At 49.2% G+C, this 20,305-nt stretch overlaps 1 protein-coding gene across 4 annotated transcripts in view; it reads left to right on the forward strand.

The window, feature by feature from the left end:
- Positions 1 to 20,305, forward strand: part of tmem131l (transmembrane 131 like) — a 100,097-nt gene that overhangs the window by 64,451 nt on the left and 15,341 nt on the right. For 3 of the 4 annotated variants that reach the window (XM_021619108.2, XM_021619105.2, XM_021619106.2), the window contains exons 15-28: positions 875 to 944; positions 1,090 to 1,207; positions 1,407 to 1,476; positions 1,741 to 1,850; positions 2,250 to 2,319; positions 3,688 to 3,812; positions 4,316 to 4,458; positions 5,857 to 6,043; positions 6,489 to 6,674; positions 6,909 to 7,055; positions 8,832 to 9,456; positions 9,630 to 9,745; positions 10,638 to 10,804; positions 11,989 to 12,195. In XM_021619108.2, the coding sequence (XP_021474783.2) occupies positions 875 to 944; positions 1,090 to 1,207; positions 1,407 to 1,476; positions 1,741 to 1,850; positions 2,250 to 2,319; positions 3,688 to 3,812; positions 4,316 to 4,458; positions 5,857 to 6,043; positions 6,489 to 6,674; positions 6,909 to 7,055; positions 8,832 to 9,456; positions 9,630 to 9,745; positions 10,638 to 10,804; positions 11,989 to 12,195 (2,341 nt within the window). The remainder of the gene's footprint in view (positions 1 to 874; positions 945 to 1,089; positions 1,208 to 1,406; positions 1,477 to 1,740; positions 1,851 to 2,249; positions 2,320 to 3,687; positions 3,813 to 4,315; positions 4,459 to 5,856; positions 6,044 to 6,488; positions 6,675 to 6,908; positions 7,056 to 8,831; positions 9,457 to 9,629; positions 9,746 to 10,637; positions 10,805 to 11,988; positions 12,196 to 20,305) is intronic. The other variant, XM_021619107.2, reaches the window with a different exon arrangement.

Here is a 20,305-nt window from a genome sequence, read left to right on the forward strand (position 1 = left end):
TGGAACCATCAAGATTCTTCCTAGAGCTGGTTGCCCGGCAAACTGAGCAATCGGGGGAGATGGGCCTTGGTCAGGGAGGTGACCAAGAACCCGATGGTCACTCTGACAGAGATGGGAGAACCTTCCAGAAGGACAACAATATCTGCAGCACTCTACCAATCAGGCCTTTATGGGAGTGGCCAGGTGGAAGCCACTCCGCTTGGAGTTTTACAAAAGGCTTCTAAAGGACTCTGACCAGGAGAAACCAGATTCTCTGGTCTGATGAAAACAAGATTGAACTCTTGGCCCTGAATGCAAAGCGTCACGTCTGGATGAAGTCTGGCACCATCCCTACGGTGAAGCATGGTGTTGGCAGCATCATGCTGTGGGGATGTTTTGCAGGGGCTGGGAGACGAGTCAGGATCGAGGGAAAGAAGAACGGAGCAAAGTACAGAGATCCTTGATGAAAACCTGCTCCAGAGCGCTCAGGACCTTAGACTGGGGTGAAGGTGCCATACAGGAGAGGCCCAGCCAGAGCCCAGACTTGAACCCAATCGAAATAGTGAGTAAAGGGTCTGAATACTTATGAAAAATTTCAGTTGTAAAAAAAAATCTTGATTTGCAAACATTACATTTTTTTTTTTTTTTTAAATGTTTTTCTATGTCATTATAGATTGAAGAGGAAAAAAACAATTGAATCACTTTTAGAATAAGGCTGTAACGTAACAAAATGTGGAAAAAGTTAAGGGGTCGGAATCCTTTCCCGTGTGTGTGTGCGCGCGTGTGTTCAAGCTAACAAATGGTTAAACGGCATTATATTGATCTGACATAAATTCAGCCAAAAACAATGGAGTGTGTTCTCTAATGGGAGTGTGTTTGTGTGTTCCCTCTCCAGCAGGGTAATGTTGTGTTTGAAGCAGAGGGGGAGTGTGGCCGACTATGTCCTCTCAGACTGTCAGAAGCAGGTGAGACGTGTGTGTGTGTGTGCGCACACGTTTGTGGCGTGCATGCATGAGTCATTGGTCTCTGCTGTTGGTACAGTGTGTGTTTGACTGATATATGTGTGCAGGTGTATGGTCCACTCAGGCTGTGTTGTATGGGTGTTTCCAGGTCGTGTCCAGTGGCAGCGCGCTCTCCTCGCAGACTCCTCCTCCTGGATGCTGGACAGCAGACTGGCCTCGGAGCTCTGCTCTCGCTGGCAAATCCGCAAAGACCAGCTGCCTTGCAGGTGAGACACACGGCTGTTCACTTCCCTCCTTTACTCTATGTCTGGTCACTCGTACACACACACAATATTTTTCCTACCCTCAGTGACTTATACATTATCTAGTCACTCGTAACACTTATAATCACTTATATCACTTATAATGGTGGTGGGCCACACACACATTACACTTACAGTTCCCATTTTCTTCTGTTCACTAAAGGTGGCCAAGACTACCAGCAGAGACCTCATCCCCTCTAGACTTTGGTGCTGTCCCTGTCAATGAAAGCAAGGTAACCCAAACATGTTTTTATCACACACTAATAGTTGAATAGCTCTGTAGTACAATTAGTCAACAATTCACCTGCAGCAGTTGGAGGATTTGAGATATCTGTAATAATACATTTAAAAAATGAACTCTACCTTCTACACTTTTAACATTAGTATGCTTTTCCATTGCAATGTCTTGTTATGTTACGTGTCCAGCTGTGAGCCATGGAAACCAAATACAATTGTCAATGTACAATACATCTTTTGAACTTTGATCTTTCCCCCAGGTTAAGCTGCTGACTCTGAAGAACCCCTCCTCCTCTGTGGTGTGTGTGGAGATCAGAGCCCTCTCCCTGTACCCGGCTCCCCTGGAAGCCCTTGACCTCCTCACCAAATGGTACGAACCCAAGGACACCACCTCTCAACATTAGTTGCACAGGAGATGCACTACCTTGGGTGCTTCTCAATAGTCTATAGTGGCTTCCTCTCCTCATCTCCTTTGCTTCATCTGCACTGAAGTGAAACAACTGAACTATATTGCTTTCACCTATAGTGCGTTTTGAGATCAGCGCAGAGGAAGGAATGGGAAGTCACTTCAGACCATTGTAACACATTCCTTCACGTTAGTTTCCCACTCCTCACTCATGGACAGTTCATACAAATATTTGTTGATTTTAGACAGAACTGCCCCTTTAACATTGCAGTTTAGTACCCGTTAGCTCTGAGTGTCCTTTGTAGGTGTTATTGATGAGGCGTCTCACTGTTTGGCCTCCTCCTCTCTCACCTGTTTTTCCAGGTTCAATATCAGCCCCCTCTCTGTCAACATCAGCACTACAGAGTTCACTCTGCTGCATGCAGAGCACAAGGTAAGGCTGCTGTGCATTCTGGGAAATGTAGTTTGTCTGTTCCACTGCCTACCTATGGGACTGGGGCTGCTGTAATGTATTAGGTGTAGGGTAGGGATGGGGGGGGGGAATACAGAGTATAGCGTTTTTTTTATATATAAATTGCTAGGTAGTTAATGTAAACTAATGCTAGTCTGCTGTACCTGCGCCAAAACTCTGGCATATCTCATCCTATAGCTTGTTTTCCATCTTCTTTTTAAAACGTGTTTTCTCATGGCTTCCTCGTTTCTCTGCAGCAAACACGTGAGCTTTGGAACATCGAATCACAATAAAATCACAGTATCGAATCTCAATACAGTCGTGATACATATAGGGTGCATTCGGAAGGTATTCAGACGCTTTTACTTTTTCCACATTTTGTTACGTTGCCCCCTTATTCGAAAATGTATTTAATACATTTGTTCCTCATCAATCTACAGACAATACCCCATAATGACAAAGCAAACTTTTTTTTAAATGTTTGCAAATGTAAAAAAATAAATAAAAGCTGATCACATTTACATAAGTCTTCAGAAGGTGTAGGAAATAGGGTAGGGGTCTGAATACTTTCCAAATGCACTTCACAGTATTGTGTATCGTGATAATATTGTTTCGTGAGGTCCCTGGCAATTCCAATCCCAAGATCAGCGTCTACACTTTCCCCCATTTAATGGTTAAGGTTAGGAGTGGCGGAGGGGAAGCTGATCCTAGTTCTGTATCTAGGGGAAATTTCACCCCGTATCGATGGATTCCAATGAAATGACAGGAGATTTTTGAGAGCTCATTGTTTACTGCTCCCAAGTGTGCTATTTTATTGACCTACGGTGGGTAGCTAGCTAAGTCACCGACTTTGCAGCGAACATGGAGCATTTGCTGTCTTTTTATTGCGTTATTCTTTGGTCCTTATTGCATTTTGATGCATGTGCTTTAGTCATTCCGTCCTTTTGACACTCCAGCTCAGATTTTCTCAATCCACTCCTAGGGAATCCAAGTTAGTGCTGACCCCCCCCCCCCCCCCCCCCCCAGGAATGGATTGAGAAACACTGCTCTAGTTATGGGAAACCAATGCAGTCTTTAATCATTGGCCTTGGTGTCCCAGGTTTGAATCGGTCCATCATTAGTAGAGAATGAAAGCCAGTGGGGGCTGTATGTATCAAGCGTCTCAGCCCTTTTTAGATCAAAATGGACAGGCAGGACCTGATCCTAGATCTGCACTCCTACTCTTGACATGCCTGATACAGGCAACCCCAGAAGTGTTTCAGCTGTCCAGGAGAGCGCAGTTGAATAATTTTCGCTATATATAAAGTGTGCTCATGCAGTGATATATGAACCCCTGTGTGTTGTTTGCAGGGCAGGGAGAGTGTGAGGGGAGAGGGAGCGCTGCGTCTCCTCCTCCAGCCGTGGGAGAGCAGGGAGGTGGCTGTGGTGTTCACCCCCTCCGAACACAAACCCACCACCACCATCCTACTCATCAGGTACACTATGATTGACACCTCTACATTTTGACACGTTCTTAGGAATAATCTTCAGATTTTCATGTTGTCATGTACATACAAAGGCAAAATTACCACAAACAGTACCCCCCCCAGTTGTTGCATACTGGTAGTTGTAGTCTCTTGTGCATGCAAGATCTTGATATGAGCACTGATATTACAGTAAGTATTGCAGTACAATGCAAACACGTAGCTTTGTGCGTGATATTATTCCACGTTTGTGGTTGTTTTGGTCAATAATGGAGCCAAGCTAGATGGCACCAGGTATTTTAATGACGTTTGCCAGATTTCAGTATGGTGCCATGTGCTGTCGGTTTTGTTGATGCTCAGCATTGGTGACCCTCTAGTCTCGAGTTGCCATTATTTTCAAGTGTCGTCTGTCACTCTACTGTTGGTGCGCGAGGAAGTGCGAGTCGGGGAGCTGAGTCTAGTGACAGTCTGACTCTGTCTCTTTCTCTTTTTTTCTCTGTCTCTCTCTGTCTCAGGAACAATCTGACAGTGTTTGACATGGTGATGGTGCGGGGTCATGGGGCCAAGGAGCTGCTGAGGGTGGGGGGCAAGCTGCCGGGCCCCGGAGCCTCATTACGCTTTAATGTCCCTCAGTCCACCCTCATGGAGTGCCGAGATGGTGAGCCAACCACTGTGTTCATTTTAATATTTGTCATTTATCCACCTTTCTCTCACTGAGGATGAAAATCTATTTCCTGCACTTATTTAAAATAATTTCCACACTGCCACGTAGGGCAAACAATCTAGGCCTTATTTTTAATCAGATGTTGCAATTGCGATTTGACTTGCGATTTAGTGTAAAACTAATGTGTAACTAATTCTATAGTTACAGTATAATAGTGGGCACTTTGAATACAGTGTTTGGCATGACAACAAATGAAAATGCCAGGGAGGAGTTATTGTGACAGGGTAGGAACCAAAGTGTTGATATGTGTTTCCTATGGGGATCTATAATCTTTGACTACGTTAAATGTTTTCACTTAGCTACTTCGAAGATATTCATGCTTTGCGTATTCCTCTTTGATTTAGAAGCTACTGTTGCACAAACAGCATGCTGATTTTGGTCTAAACCATCACTTGTATTATCAGGCTGTATAGCTAATTACATTTGCTCTGACTCAGCTAGCTAGCCAGCCAGCTAACTAGCGATTAGCATTAGCGGCTAACAAGATTTAGGCCCAATATGCTAAAAAAAAAAAAAACTAGCTGTTTGAAAAAAATAAACTAGCTGTTTGCAGATGTAAGAAACACAAACTGTGTAATTATAGAATGCTAGTGGATTTATATTAAGAAGCAAAGTGAAAACAGCATCGTTGTCATCAACATAGTTGCTCTGCTGCATGCAGACCAAACGCAAGTGTCTCCTGGTCGAGGAGCAACAAATGCGCTCCTTGAGTGACGGGGAAAGAGGGGCTCGGTCTGTGTTGAATAACGGTATATCGTAAAATACGTTGTACCGCTCCGCCCTAAGTATACAGTATGTACTGTATGTAGCTAGATCTTATTCGATGTTTGTCCATTTTTAAATGCATTACAAATACAATTCATTAGTCAAGGCAAATGATGGTGCTTCATAGTGATGGCAAAGTGAATTCAACACATTTCAGGTTCATTTGCACTTCAAACTCTATTATAAGGCCCTTGAATTTGAAACTAGGCTACTTAATCATTGTCTTACTATTAGTGGTGGTAGTTTGGCTGTACAACCTGTCATATCCTTTAATAAACTCCTTTTAATGGCACAAAGCAGATTTCTTTTTTATTAAACTGACAATAAAGTGTGCCTTATCTTGTGTGTTCTCCTACCAAGGCTAATTAATCCTTGGTGACGTACCAAATGTCACCCTATTCCCTTTATAGTGACGTATTTGGTCAAAAGTAGGGGACCCTGGTCAAAAGTAGTGTGTTATAAAAAGAATAGGGTGCCATTTGGGACTCAACCCTTGTCTTGCTCTTCTGTTCTTAAGAGTGTGTGGCTGGCTACTTTATAAAATGCTTCCTCCCATCTAACTCCCAGGCCTGCGCACCAACAAGCCTCTGTTTGCCATCTGGAAGAGCTTCAAGGTAGAGAACGCCGGGGAGCTGCCCCTTACGGTCACGTCCATGAACATCAACGGCTACAAGTGCCAGGGCTTCGGCTTCGAGGTGCTGCAGTGCAGGTCCTTCAGCCTGGACCACAACTCCTCCTCCGAGATCACCATTGCGTGAGTCAAATGTCGGCAGAATGGATGCAGATTGTTCTTGAGCCTTTTTTATGTCAACATATTTTGTATTAACTCAGCAGTAGTGTACATGAAGTAAAGTAATGAAAGAAAAATAGATCAAAAATAGATCATTTTTGTATTCTGTCCGAACTCAAACATCCAGACATTTGTATTGTTTAGTAAATCATTTCTTGTGATACGAGACATATCAAGATAACGTTTTTTGACGCTCATTGACCTCTCATCTCCTTCTCGCCTTCCCCCCCCCCCACTGTCTCAACTTCTATTTTCTCTATCTCTTTCTACCCCCTCTGGTTGTCTCCCCTCTCCCCCACTTCCTTTTCACCCTCCTCTTTTCCCCCTTAATCGCTCACTCTCTTTTTCTCCTTTTCTTACTCTACCTTCTCCTTCTCTCTCCCCACCTCCCACTTTCTCCCTCCTCCAGGTTCACTCCAGACTTCACGTCGTCCTGGGTGATCCGGGACCTGACCCTGGTGACGTCGCGCGGCTCATCGTTCCCCTTCACCCTCAACGTGACGCTGCCCCACCACATGCTGCCCCTCTGTGCCCAAGTGGTGCCCGGCCCCAGCTGGGAGGAGACATTCTGGGTGGTCACCCTCATCTTCACCTGGTTAGTGCCACCCTGAGACGCATAGACCAGTACCAACTTAGTGCCAAGTTTGGGTGAAGAAAAGCCAATGTCATACACAGCTTCATTCCCCCCCCAGAAATAAAACAGGTTTCAGGTTGAAAGACAATGGACTTTGACTCCCCAACCAGATTACCAGTGCCTACTACTTTGTCAATTTGTTTGGACTGATATCACCAATGAATAACCGGCCATATCCTCTCTCTCTCCTCTCAGCTTCTCCCTGGCGGGTGTTTGTCTGATGGCTTTCCACCAGGCCCAGTACATCCTGACTCAGTTCTCCAGCCCCACCCCCCGGAGCCTCCACAACTCTGCCCTGTCCCGGGACAACGGCCCCGTCAACATCACCCCCAACGGAGTCAAGTAAGACTCTGTGGAATATATTTTACAAGAGACCCGTTTCCAAACAAATATTTTTTACATAAAATCAACAGTTTTATATGGTTGCCAATAGAGGTTGACCGATTAATCAGCATGGCCGATTTAATTAGGGCCGATTTCAAGTTTTCATAACCATCGGTAATCGGCATTTTTGGACCCCGATTACATTGCACTCCACGAGGAGACTGCGTGGCAGGCTGACCACCTGTTACGCGACTGCATCAAGGAGCCATGGTAAGTTGCTAGCTAGCATTAAACTTATCTTATAAAAAACAATCAATCTTAACATAATCACTAGTTAACTACACGTGGTTGATGATATTACTAGTATATATCTAGCTTGTCCTGCGTTGCATATAATCGATGCGGTGCCTGTTCATTTATCGTCGATTCACAGCCTACTTCGCCAAACAGGTGATGATTTAACAAGCGCATTTGTTAAAAAAGCACTGTCGTTGCACCAATGTGTACCTAACCATAAACATCAATGCCTTCCTTAAAATCAATACACAAGTATAGATTTTTTTGTTAATATTGCCTGCTAACATGAATTTATTTTAACTAGGGAAATTGTGCCACTTGCATTCTATGCAAGCAGAGTCAGGGTATATACAGCAGTTTGGGCCACCTGGCTCGTTGTGAACTGTGTGAAGACCATTTCTTCCTAACAAAGACGAGTTAATTTGCCAGAATTTTACATAATTATGACATAACATTGAAGGTTGTGAAATGTAACAGCAATTTTCAGACTTGGGGATGCCCTAACGGTTCCGTATTTCACTGAAAGAATAACTGTTTTGTTTTCGAAATGATAGTTTCCGGATTTGACCATATTAATGACCCAAGGCTCGTATTTCTGTGTGATTATTATATTATAATTAAGTCTATGATTTGATATTTGATAGAGCAGTCTGGCTGAGCGGTGGTAGGCAGCAGCTGGCTCGTAAGCATTCATTCAAACCGTACTTTCCTCAGTTTGCCAGCAGCTTTTCGCAATGCTCGAAGCACAGATTGGTTTATGACTTCAAGCTTATCAACTCCCAAGATTAGGCTGGCAATATTATAGTGCCGTCTATCAGAACATCCAAAAGTCAAAGGTCTATGAAATTCAAATGATATAGAGAGAAATAGTCCTATAATAACTGCAACCTAAAACATCTTAACTGGGAAAATTGAAGACTCGTGTTAAAAGAAACCAACAGCTTTCATGTGTTCTCATGTTCTGAGCAAGGAACTTGAACGTTAGCTTTTTTTACATGGCCTATATTGCACTTTTACTTCTCCAACACTGTTTTTGCATTATTTAAACCAAATTGAACATGTTTAATAATTTATTTGAGACTAAATTGATTTTATGTAATATATAAGTTAAAGTAAGTGTTCATTCAGCATTGCTGTAATTGTCAGTATTACAAATTATATATTTTTTAAATCGTCCGATTAATCGGTATCAGCTTTTTTTGGTCCTCCAATAATCGGCATCGGCGTTGAAAAATCCTAATCGGTCGACCTCTAGTTGCCAATATAAAGTCTTATTAAAGAGTAGATGTTTCGGTGGTATTTGATTTAACTCTTGGTATAACACTCCAGTACAGCAATGTTGTCAAAGTAGCTGTATGTTATCTACGTAAATCTGAACTGATTTTGTTCTATAAATGAGGCTTGTCACCCATTTTGATTAGCTGGTGATTGTTGTGCATTGTTATGGGTTTACACATAGTCTCTCTAACTAGTTTTTTTGTTTTTGTCCATGTCCAGTAAAATGAAGGGCAGCTGCAAGACATATGTGGATACCTGCCACAACTCTGACAAAGGAAAAGGGCGTGGCTCCCCGGCGGTGGCCAACGGCTCCACCCCCAGGCCCCAGCCCCTCTCCACCTCCTCTTCCTCCTCCAAGAAGGGTGCCTCCACCACCCCCTCCCAGCCGCAGAAGAAACACAAGGTGTCCGTTTACTACGGCAAGTACAAAACCAGCTCCTACGCCACAGCAGCGGCGGCGGCTGCCACGGCGACCGAGGAAGAGCGGGAACTAGACCTAACGCCCGACCTGGGAACCCTGGAACCTGACCTGTGCACGGACGCCTGCAACAACAATGAGCCCACGTTCCTCTGTCAAATCGACGTTAAGAAAACGACACAGCACTTTAAGGAAGCCCCACCACAGAGCGCCGCCCAGCGGGAGGACAGCAAAGGGCCGGCGGCGGTTATGTTTCCCGTGGAAACGCAGGCCGGCTTCCCTGACAATGTCACCATGGGCCCAGGCCCCCGACCGGGTCTCCTGCTGTGCAGCCCCATGACAGAGAAAGGGTGCGGCCTCCGTACACATTCACAGTTTGTGGAGAAGAGGGACACAACGGCGAAAAGGGACAACTCTGAGCTAGAGGTGAGAGAGAGACAGGGTGATCAATTGGCTATTACTTGATTTTATTTGATAGCTTGCTCTGATGCTTGTAGCCTGGTTACTCTAGCTCTGTAGAGATGTTTTTTTTTTGTGCAATCTAAGTACTTCAGTACAGGGTGTGAATTGAATATTTCTCTCTTTCTCTCTCCCTCCAGACCAGAGAGGATGGTAAAATCCAGAGGAAGAAGGCAGAGAAGATGGAGGCTGGTGTCCCAGCCGGGAACAGCAAGGCAAAGAAGAGTCGTAAGAAGAACACAGAGCGGGTTTCTGGGTACGTGGCATCTTCAAATCGATAGAGATGATAGACTCTGTGCTCACTTAGTCTTGACAAATGGTTTGGTGCAGAATTCCGTTTGTAAAATCTATAGAAAAGGGCCTCCCGGGTTGCGCAGTGGTCTAGGACACTGCATCCCAGTGCTAGCTGTGCCACCAGAGACTCTGGGATCGCGCCCAGGCACTGTCGCAGCCGGCCGCAACCGGGAGGTCCGTGGGGCGACGCACAATTGGCCTAGCGTCGTCCTTGTCTCATCGTGCACTAGCGACTCCTGTGGCGGGCCGGGCGCAGTGCACGCTAACCAGGTCGCCAGGTGCACGGTTTTTCCTCCGACACATTGGTGCGGCTGGCTTCCGGGTTGGATGCACGCTGTGTTAAGAAGCAGTGTGGCTTGGTTGTGTTTCGGAGGACGCATGGCTTTCGACCTTCGTCTCTCCCGAGCCCCTACGGGAGTTGTAGCGATGAGACAAGATAGTAACTACTAACAATTGGATACCACGAAATTGGGGAGAAAATCTGTAAAAATAATAATAATAATATATAGAGAACGAAATTGACATCACTCAAAGGACAATCTTCAATAAGTCATTGCTTACCTTACGCTTGGGATGAACCTCTTCATCACACACAGATGTGATACCTTATTCACACCGCGGCCATTGTTCATTGACCAAAATTATTTTATTTTTTTCGTTAATACTTTCTAACTGGGCTGTGAGTTGGTGAATTTGAATATTTTGATTTGGGTTTGAAGAAACAACTGTCAATTAGCTACCCCCAGCAGCCGTTTATAGTAGAACGTTCAGGTCTGTAACCCTGTTGATTGTTGAATCGCTGCGTGAAATGTAACGACATTGAAAAGTGACATTGGTCTTCACTGTTCCCACAGGCTACCTGAACACAGTGTGGTTGTGACGTCAGTGCAGGAGAGGGAACCGGAGTGGAGAACGGGAGAACAACAACAGAATATGAACGGAACCCGCACTCGGAACCGCTGCTCCACAGGAAAACCAGACGCACCGAAGCCCAGCCCCGAAAGCCCCCTCAAACAGAACGGTGGGTACATGTACATACATACACACCAGGGTTTCCGTTAGGAAAATGTGGCGGGGGGACATTGGACCGGAAACCTTTTTTATTGACCCGACATTTGAGAAATTACATTTCCTCAGCGAAGACAAGTAACCAACCGCAGAATCACTAGCCTGTCAATCTACTATCCCCCACAGTAGAAAGGTTTACCTATTCTATTGGGCACCTTGTCTAGAAATGAATTCCAAACAGACTCTGGGGCAGTTGTGGGATGATAGATCCCTAATTCATACAACCAGTAGGCTACATAACAATGTGTGAGGCAACAGATCACAACGTTTAGCTTAAAATGTTGACCAACTATTTCTACACGTTATAAGCGCAGCGGGCTACGCAAGGCAGCGGGCTACGCAAGGCAGCGGGCTACGCAAGGCAGCGGGCTACGCAAGGCAGCGGGCTACGCAAGGCAGCGGGCTACGCAAGGCAGCGGGCTACGCAAGGCAGCGGGCTACGCAAGGCAGCGGGCTACGCACGGATGTTTGTTCCATAATGCAATTCGCCGGAAAACACCTGTCACTTCACATGCGGTTTCATATTTTATAGGCCAAAATCCAGCTAGCGGATAACGGAAACACTGACCAACACACAGACACGCATTCAAAAAGCTGCGACATCTATGGTTACACCCCTCAACCACTTGATAACCTGTGTGGCTATCGCTGTCAGTTTGTGGCTAACTTGACCGAAGTTCAACCCTACCCCTCACCTAAACCAATCATGTTAAAAGCTCTCTGCTGTGTCTGTGATACTCTGGACATCTCTAAGCAGACTTACACCTGACTGACCAAGTATCTGCCGCAGTGCCTTTTCTTTTTCAACACATTGCCATGGTAGACACTCCAGTACATATCCAGTTTTGTCACATTTTCAGAAACACCGGAATTCACAATTAAATGTGATGGCTAAAGACGTAACTGACCGAGTGAAAGTTAATAGATTGACATTTTATATTGATTATTGGACAGTCCTTTCTCGACACTTTATTTCAACAGCTGGAGACAAAAGGGAAGATGGGCAAGAGGGAGGACCGTAGGAAGGGTGGATATGGGGCATTGAAGGGATTGAGCACTGTATTTGACTGGAGTGTTAAAACTAGGCCACGGGCTTTACTCAGTCCTCAACATCTCTCGCCCTCCTTCCTGTTCTAGGCGTGTGTCTGGTGCGGCCACGGCGGAAGTGCGCGGAGCGGCGCGTGGCGTGCGAGTCGGGCTCAGACTCGGGCAGCTCATCGGGCAGCGTGCGTGCCAGCCGCGGCAGCTGGGGCAGCTGGAGCTCTGCCAGCAGCATTGAGGGAGACAAGGACCCCAGCACTCCGCACCACCGCCCACACCACTGCGCTACCTCAGCCAGGAAAAGTATGGACCCACTACTGCAGTAAACCCACTCTCACACACACACAACACACACACAGTGCCATATACAACGCACGCACACAGGCACACTTTTATCTAGACACTGAGTGTACAAAACATTAGGAACACCTGCTCTTTCCATGAGACTGACCAGGTGAATCCAGGTGAAAGCTATGATCCCTTATTGATGTCACTTGTTAAATCCACTTCAATCAGTGTAGATGAAGGGGGGGAGATGCATAAAATATGGATTCTCAAGCTTTGAGACAATTGAGACATGGATTGTGTGTGCCATTCAGAAGGTGACTGCGCAAGACAAAAGATTTAAGTGCCTTTGAATGGCGTATAGGTGCTAGGCGCACTGGTTTGTGTCAAGAACTGCAACGCTGCTGGGTTTTTCACACGTGTGTATCAAGAATGGTCACCCACTCAAACGACATCCAACTGTGGGAAGTATTGGAGTCAACATGACCCAGCGCCCCTGTGGAACGCTTTCGACACCTTGTCGAGTCCATGGCCCGACGAGTTGAGGTCGTTCTGAGGGCAAAAAGGGAGGCTCGACTTAATATTAGGAAGGTGTTCCTAATGTTTTGTACACTCGGTGTATACACACTCCCCTCTCTCGCTACTGCAGCGACCACTGCACTGCTCTTATCAGGAAATGTGCCCATAGAGCACGGCTCTCCAGCCCTGTTCCAGGAGAGCTACCGTCCTGTAGGTTTTCACCTTAACCCTAGTCTAGCGCCCCGGTTAGTTAAAAGCAATGGGCCAGCACTCCTAACCACTAGGCTAGCTGCCGCCCCACCGGGGTTGGAACGTGACCCTACAGGAAGGTAGCTCTACAGGAACAGGGTCACAGATTGACTTTAGGGAATGTGTTTTTGTCCCTGGTCCCTACATATTGCTCCTTTTACTATTCCCAATAGTTCTCTCTCTCTCCTCTGTTCTGCTGTCTTTCGTCAGCATAGCCATGTGTCTCCATTCCATCCCACACAGGTGCTTCTCATCAAAATGTCCTCCTTTGACCCCTTGAATAGTAGGTCTGGACCTAGGCTCTGGAGCTCTGAAGGCTGAGGGGGTTGGAAGTGGGACTGGGGACTTTACTAAGCACCATGGTGCTGGGTTAGGTTAGGTCCTTTGGCTCTGAGGGACTTTGTCTGTCTCGGCTAGGGCTGAGATTCCCAAATTCCCCATCTCTGAATCCACCTCAGTGTACACCTCATCAGACATGGAAATGTTGCAGCCGTCTTTCACCTCACCTGTTCTCCGTCTCTTATTTCTTTCTTTCTTTCTCTCTCCCTCTGTCTACCGCTCTGTCTACCGCTCTGTCTACCTACCGCTCTGTCTACCTACCGCTCTGTCTACCTACCGCTCTGTCTACCTACCGCTCTGTCTACCTACCGCTCTGTCTACCTACCGCTCTGTCTACCTACCGCTCTGTCTACCTACCGCTCTGTCTACCTACCGCTCTGTCTACCTACCGCTCGCTCGCTCTGTCTACCTACCGCTCGCTCGCTCTGTCTACCTACCGCTCGCTCGCTCTGTCTGTCTACCGTTCTGTCTTTACCGCTCTCTCTCTGCCTACCGCTCTGCCTACCGCTCGCTCTGTCTACCGCTCTGTCTACCGCTCTCTCTCTGTCTACCGCTCTCTCTCTCTGTCTACCGCTCTCTCTCTCTGTCTACCACTCTCTCTCTCTGTCTACCTCTCTGTCTACCGCTCTCTCTCTGTCTACCGCTCTCTCTACCGCTCTCTCTCTGTCTACCGCTCTCTCTACCTCTCTATCTACCTGTCTGTCTACCGCTCTGTCTCTCTGTCTACCGCTCTGTCTCTCTGTCTACCGCTCTGTCTCTCTGTCTACCGCTCTGTCTCTCTGTCTACCTACCGCTCGCTCGCTCTGTCTACCTACCGCTCGCTCGCTCTGTCTACCTACCGCTCGCTCGCTCTGTCTACCTACCGCTCGCTCGCTCTGTCTACCTACCGCTCGCTCGCTCTGTCTACCTACCGCTCGCTCGCTCTGTCTACCTACCGCTCGCTCGCTCTGTCTACCTACCGCTCGCTCGCTCTGTCTACCTACCGCTCGCTCGCTCTGTCTACCTACCGCTCGCTCGCTCTGTCTACCTACCGCTCGCTCGCTCTGTCTACCTACCGCTCGCTCGCTCTGTCTACCTACCGCTCGCTCGCTCTGTCTACCTACCGCTCGCTCGCTCTGTCTACCTACCGCTCGCTCGCTCTGTCTACCTACCGCTCGCTCGCTCTGTCTACCTACCGCTCGCTCGCTCTGTCTACCTACCGCTCGCTCGCTCTGTCTACCTACCGCTCGCTCGCTCTGTCTACCTACCGCTCGCTCGCTCTGTCTACCTACCGCTCGCTCGCTCTGTCTACCTACCGCTCGCTCGCTCTGTCTACCTACCGCTCGCTCGCTCTGTCTACCGTTCTGTCTTTACCGCTCTCTCTCTGCCTACCGCTCTGTCTTTACCGCTCTCTCTCTGCCTACCGCTCTGCCTACCGCTCGCTCTGTCTACCGCTCTGTCTACCGCTCTCTCTCTTGCTACCGCTCTCTCTCTCTGTCTACCGCTCTCTCTCTCTGTCTACCACTCTCTCTCTCTGTCTACCTCTCTGTCTACCGCTCTCTCTCTGTCTACCGCTCTCTCTACCGCTCTCTCTCTGTCTACCGCTCTCTCTACCGCTCTCTCTCTGTCTACCGCTCTCTCTACCGCTCTCTCTCTGTCTACCGCTCTCTCTACCGCTCTCTCTCTGTCTACCGCTCTCTCTCTCTGTCTACCTGTCTGTCTACCGCTCTGTCTCTCTGTCTACCGCTCTGTCTCTCTGTCTACCGCTCTGTCTCTCTGTCTACCGCTCTGTCTCTGTCTGTCTCTCTGTCTACCTACCGCTCGCTCGCTCTGTCTACCTACCGCTCGCTCGCTCTGTCTACCTACCGCTCGCTCGCTCTGTCTACCTACCGCTCGCTCGCTCTGTCTACCTACCGCTCGCTCGCTCTGTCTACCTACCGCTCGCTCGCTCTGTCTACCTACCGCTCGCTCGCTCTGTCTACCTACCGCTCGCTCGCTCTGTCTACCTACCGCTCGCTCGCTCTGTCTACCTACCGCTCGCTCGCTCTGTCTACCTACCGCTCGCTCGCTCTGTCTACCTACCGCTCGCTCGCTCTGTCTACCTACCGCTCGCTCGCTCTGTCTACCTACCGCTCGCTCGCTCTGTCTACCTACCGCTCGCTCGCTCTGTCTACCTACCGCTCGCTCGCTCTGTCTACCTACCGCTCGCTCGCTCTGTCTACCTACCGCTCGCTCGCTCTGTCTACCTACCGCTCGCTCGCTCTGTCTACCTACCGCTCGCTCGCTCTGTCTACCTACCGCTCGCTCGCTCTGTCTACCTACCGCTCGCTCGCTCTGTCTACCTACCGCTCGCTCGCTCTGTCTGCCTACCGCTCGCTCGCTCTGTCTGCCTACCGCTCGCTCGCTCTGTCTGCCTACCGCTCGCTCGCTCTGTCTGCCTACCGCTCGCTCGCTCTGTCTGCCTACCGCTCGCTCGCTCTGTCTGCCTACCGCTCGCTCGCTCTGTCTGCCTACCGCTCGCTCGCTCTGTCTACCTACCGCTCGCTCGCTCTGTCTACCTACCGCTCGCTCGCTCTGTCTACCTACCGCTCGCTCGCTCTGTCTACCTACCGCTCGCTCGCTCTGTCTACCTACCGCTCGCTCGCTCTGTCTACCTACCGCTCGCTCGCTCTGTCTACCTACCGCTCGCTCGCTCTGTCTACCTACCGCTCGCTCGCTCTGTCTACCTACCGCTCGCTCGCTCTGTCTACCGTTCTGTCTTTACCGCTCTCTCTCTGCCTACCGCTCTGTCTTTACCGCTCTCTCTCTGCCTACCGCTCTGCCTACCGCTCGCTCTGTCTACCGCTCTGTCTACCGCTCTCTCTCTTGCTACCGCTCTCTCTCTCTGTCTACCGCTCTCTCTCTCTGTCTACCACTCTCTCTCTCTGTCTACCTCTCTGTCTACCGCTCTCTCTCTGTCTACCGCTCTCTCTACCGCTCTCTCTCTGTCTACCGCTCTCTCTACCGCTCTCTCTCTGTCTACCGCTCTCTCTACCGCTCTCTCTCTGTCTACCGCTCTCTCTACCGCTCTCTCTCTGTCTACCGCTCTCTCTCTCTGTCTACCTGTCTGTCTACCGCTCTGTCTCTCTGTCTACCGCTCTGTCTCTCTGTCTACCGCTCTGTCTCTCTGTCTACCGCTCTGTCTCTGTCTGTCTCTCTGTCTACCTACCGCTCGCTCGCTCTGTCTACCTACCGCTCGCTCGCTCTGTCTACCTACCGCTCGCTCGCTCTGTCTACCTACCGCTCGCTCGCTCTGTCTACCTACCGCTCGCTCGCTCTGTCTACCTACCGCTCGCTCGCTCTGTCTACCTACCGCTCGCTCGCTCTGTCTACCTACCGCTCGCTCGCTCTGTCTACCTACCGCTCGCTCGCTCTGTCTACCTACCGCTCGCTCGCTCTGTCTACCTACCGCTCGCTCGCTCTGTCTACCTACCGCTCGCTCGCTCTGTCTACCTACCGCTCGCTCGCTCTGTCTACCTACCGCTCGCTCGCTCTGTCTACCTACCGCTCGCTCGCTCTGTCTACCTACCGCTCGCTCGCTCTGTCTACCTACCGCTCGCTCGCTCTGTCTACCTACCGCTCGCTCGCTCTGTCTACCTACCGCTCGCTCGCTCTGTCTACCTACCGCTCGCTCGCTCTGTCTACCTACCGCTCGCTCGCTCTGTCTACCTACCGCTCGCTCGCTCTGTCTACCTACCGCTCGCTCGCTCTGCCTACCGCTCGCTCGCTCGCTCTGCCTACCGCTCGCTCGCTCTGTCTGCCTACCGCTCGCTCGCTCTGTCTGCCTACCGCTCGCTCGCTCTGTCTGCCTACCGCTCGCTCGCTCTGTCTGCCTACCGCTCGCTCGCTCTGTCTGCCTACCGCTCGCTCGCTCTGTCTGCCTACCGCTCGCTCGCTCTGTCTGCCTACCGCTCGCTCGCTCTGTCTGCCTACCGCTCGCTCGCTCTGTCTGCCTACCGCTCGCTCGCTCTGTCTGCCTACCGCTCGCTCGCTCTGTCTGCCTACCGCTCGCTCGCTCTGTCTGCCTACCGCTCGCTCGCTCTGTCTGCCTACCGCTCGCTCGCTCTGTCTGCCTACCGCTCGCTCGCTCTGTCTGCCTACCGCTCGCTCGCTCTGTCTGCCTACCGCTCGCTCGCTCTGTCTGCCTACCGCTCGCTCGCTCTGTCTGCCTACCGCTCGCTCGCTCTGTCTGCCTACCGCTCGCTCGCTCTGTCTGCCTACCGCTCGCTCGCTCTGTCTGCCTACCGCTCGCTCGCTCTGTCTGCCTACCGCTCGCTCGCTCTGTCTGCCTACCGCTCGCTCGCTCTGTCTGCCTACCGCTCGCTCGCTCTGTCTGCCTACCGCTCGCTCGCTCTGTCTGCCTACCGCTCGCTCGCTCTGTCTGCCTACCGCTCGCTCGCTCTGTCTGCCTACCGCTCGCTCGCTCTGTCTGCCTACCGCTCGCTCGCTCTGTCTGCCTACCGCTCGCTCGCTCGCTCTGTCTGCCTACCGCTCGCTCGCTCGCTCTGTCTGCCTACCGCTCGCTCGCTCGCTCTGTCTGCCTACCGCTCGCTCGCTCGCTCTGTCTGCCTACCGCTCGCTCGCTCGCTCTGTCTGCCTACCGCTCGCTCGCTCGCTCTGTCTGCCTACCGCTCGCTCGCTCTCTCTACCGCTCGCTCTCTCTGTCTACCGCTCGCTCTCTCTGTCTACCGCTCGCTCTCTCTGTCTACCGCTCGCTCTCTCTGTCTACCGCTCGCTCTCTCTGTCTACCGCTCTGTCTCTGTCTACCGCTCGCTCTGTCTACCTACCGCTCGCTCGCTCTGCCTACCTACCGCTCGCTCGCTCTGCCTACCTACCGCTCGCTCGCTCTGCCTACCTACCGCTCGCTCGCTCTGCCTACCTACCGCTCGCTCGCTCGGCCTACCTACCGCTCGCTCGGCCTACCTACCGCTCTGTCTACCGCTCTCTCTCTGTGTTACCGCTCTCTCTCTGTCTTACCGCTCTCTCTCTGTCTACCGCTCTGCCTACCGCTCTCTCTCTCTGTCTACCGCTCTCTCTCTCTGTCTACCGCTCTCTCTCTGTCTACCGCTCTGTCTACCGCTCTCTCTCTCTGTCTACCGCTCTGTCTACCGCTCTCTGTCTACCGCTCTCTCTCTGTCTACCTCTCTGTCTCCCGCTCTGTCTCCCGCTCTGTCTCCCGCTCTGTCTCCCGCTCTGTCTCCCGCTCTGTCTCCCGCTCTGTCTCCCGCTCTGTCTCTGTCAATTCAATTCAAGGGGCTTTATTGGCATGGGAAACATGTGTTAACATTGCCAAACCAAGTGAGGTAGATAATATACAAAAGTGAAATAAACAATAAAAATTAACAGTAAACATTACACGTACAGAAGTTTCAAAACAATAAAGACATTACAAATGTCATATATATATATATATATACACACACACAGTGTTGTAACAATGTACAAATGGTTAAGGTATGCAAGGGAAAATAAATAAGCATAAATATGGGTTGTATTTACAATGGTGTTTGTTCTTCACTGGTTGCCCTTTTCTTGTTGCAACGGGTCACAAATCTTGCTGCTGTGATTGCACACTGTGGGATTTCACCCAGTAGATATGGGAGTTTATCAAAATTGGATTTGTTTTCGAATTCTTTGTGGATTTGTGTAATCTGAGGGAAATATGTCTCTATGGTCATCCATTTGGCAGGAGGTTAGGAAGTGCAGCTCAGTTTCCACCTCATTTTGTAGGCAATGTGCACATAGCCTGTCTTCTCTTGAGAGTCATGTCTGCCTATGGCAGCTTTTCTCAATAGCAAGGCTATGCTCACTGAGTCTGTACATAGTCAAAGCTTTCCTTAAGTTTGGGTCAGTCACAGTGGTCAGGTATTCTGCCACTGTGTACTCTCTGTTTAGGGCCAAATAGCATTCTTGTTTGCTCGTTTCTTTTGTTAATTCTTTCCAATGTGTCAAGTAATTTTCTTTCTGTTTTCTCACGATTTGGTTGGGTCTAATAGTGCTGCTCTGTGGGGTGTGTTTTTGAACAGAGCCCCAGGTTGCTTAGGGGACTCTTCTCCAGGTTCATCTCTCTGTAGGCGATGGCTTTGTTATGAAAGGTTTGGGAATTGCTTCCTTTTAGGTTATTGTAGAATGTAACAGCTCTTTTCTGGATTTTGATAATTAGTGGGTATCGGCCTAATTCTGCTCTGCATGCATTATTTGGTGTTCTACAGTGCCTTGCGAAAGTATTCGGCCCCCTTGAACTTCGCGACCTTTTGCCACATTTCAGGCTTCAAACATAAAGATATAAAACTGTATTTTTTTGTGAAGAATCAACAACAAGTGGGACACAATCATGAAGTGGAACGACATTTATTGGATATTTCAAACTTTTTTAACAAATCAAAAACTGAAAAATTGGGCGTGCAAAATTATTCAGCCCCCTTAAGTTAATACTTTGTAGCGCCACCTTTTGCTGCGATTACAGCTGTAAGTCGCTTGGGGTATGTCTCTCAGTTTTGCACATCGAGAAACTGACATTTTTTCCCATTCCTCCTTGCAAAACAGCTCGAGCTCAGTGAGGTTGGATGGAGAGCATTTGTGAACAGCAGTTTTCAGTTCTTTCCACAGATTCTCGATTGGATTCAGGTCTGGACTTTGACTTGGCCATTCTAACACCTGGATATGTTTATTTTTGAACCATTCCATTGTAGATTTTGCTTTATGTTTTGGATCATTGTCTTGTTGGATGACAAATCTCCGTCCCAGTCTTTTGCAGACTCCATCAGGTTTTCTTCCAGAATGGTCCTGTATTTGGCTCCATCCATCTTCCCATCAATATTAACCATCTTCCCTGTCCCTACTGAAGAAAAGCAGACCCAAACCATGATGCTGCCGCCACCATGTTTGACAGTGGGGATGCTGTGTTCAGCTGTGTTGCTTTTACGCCAAACATAACGTTTTGCATTGTTGCCAAAAAGTTCAATTTTGGTTTCATCTGACCAGAGCACCTTCTTTCACATGT

This window comes from Oncorhynchus mykiss, chromosome 10 (genome assembly GCF_013265735.2).
Source record: "Oncorhynchus mykiss isolate Arlee chromosome 10, USDA_OmykA_1.1, whole genome shotgun sequence".
In the NCBI taxonomy this organism is placed as follows: Eukaryota; Metazoa; Chordata; class Actinopteri; order Salmoniformes; family Salmonidae; genus Oncorhynchus; species Oncorhynchus mykiss.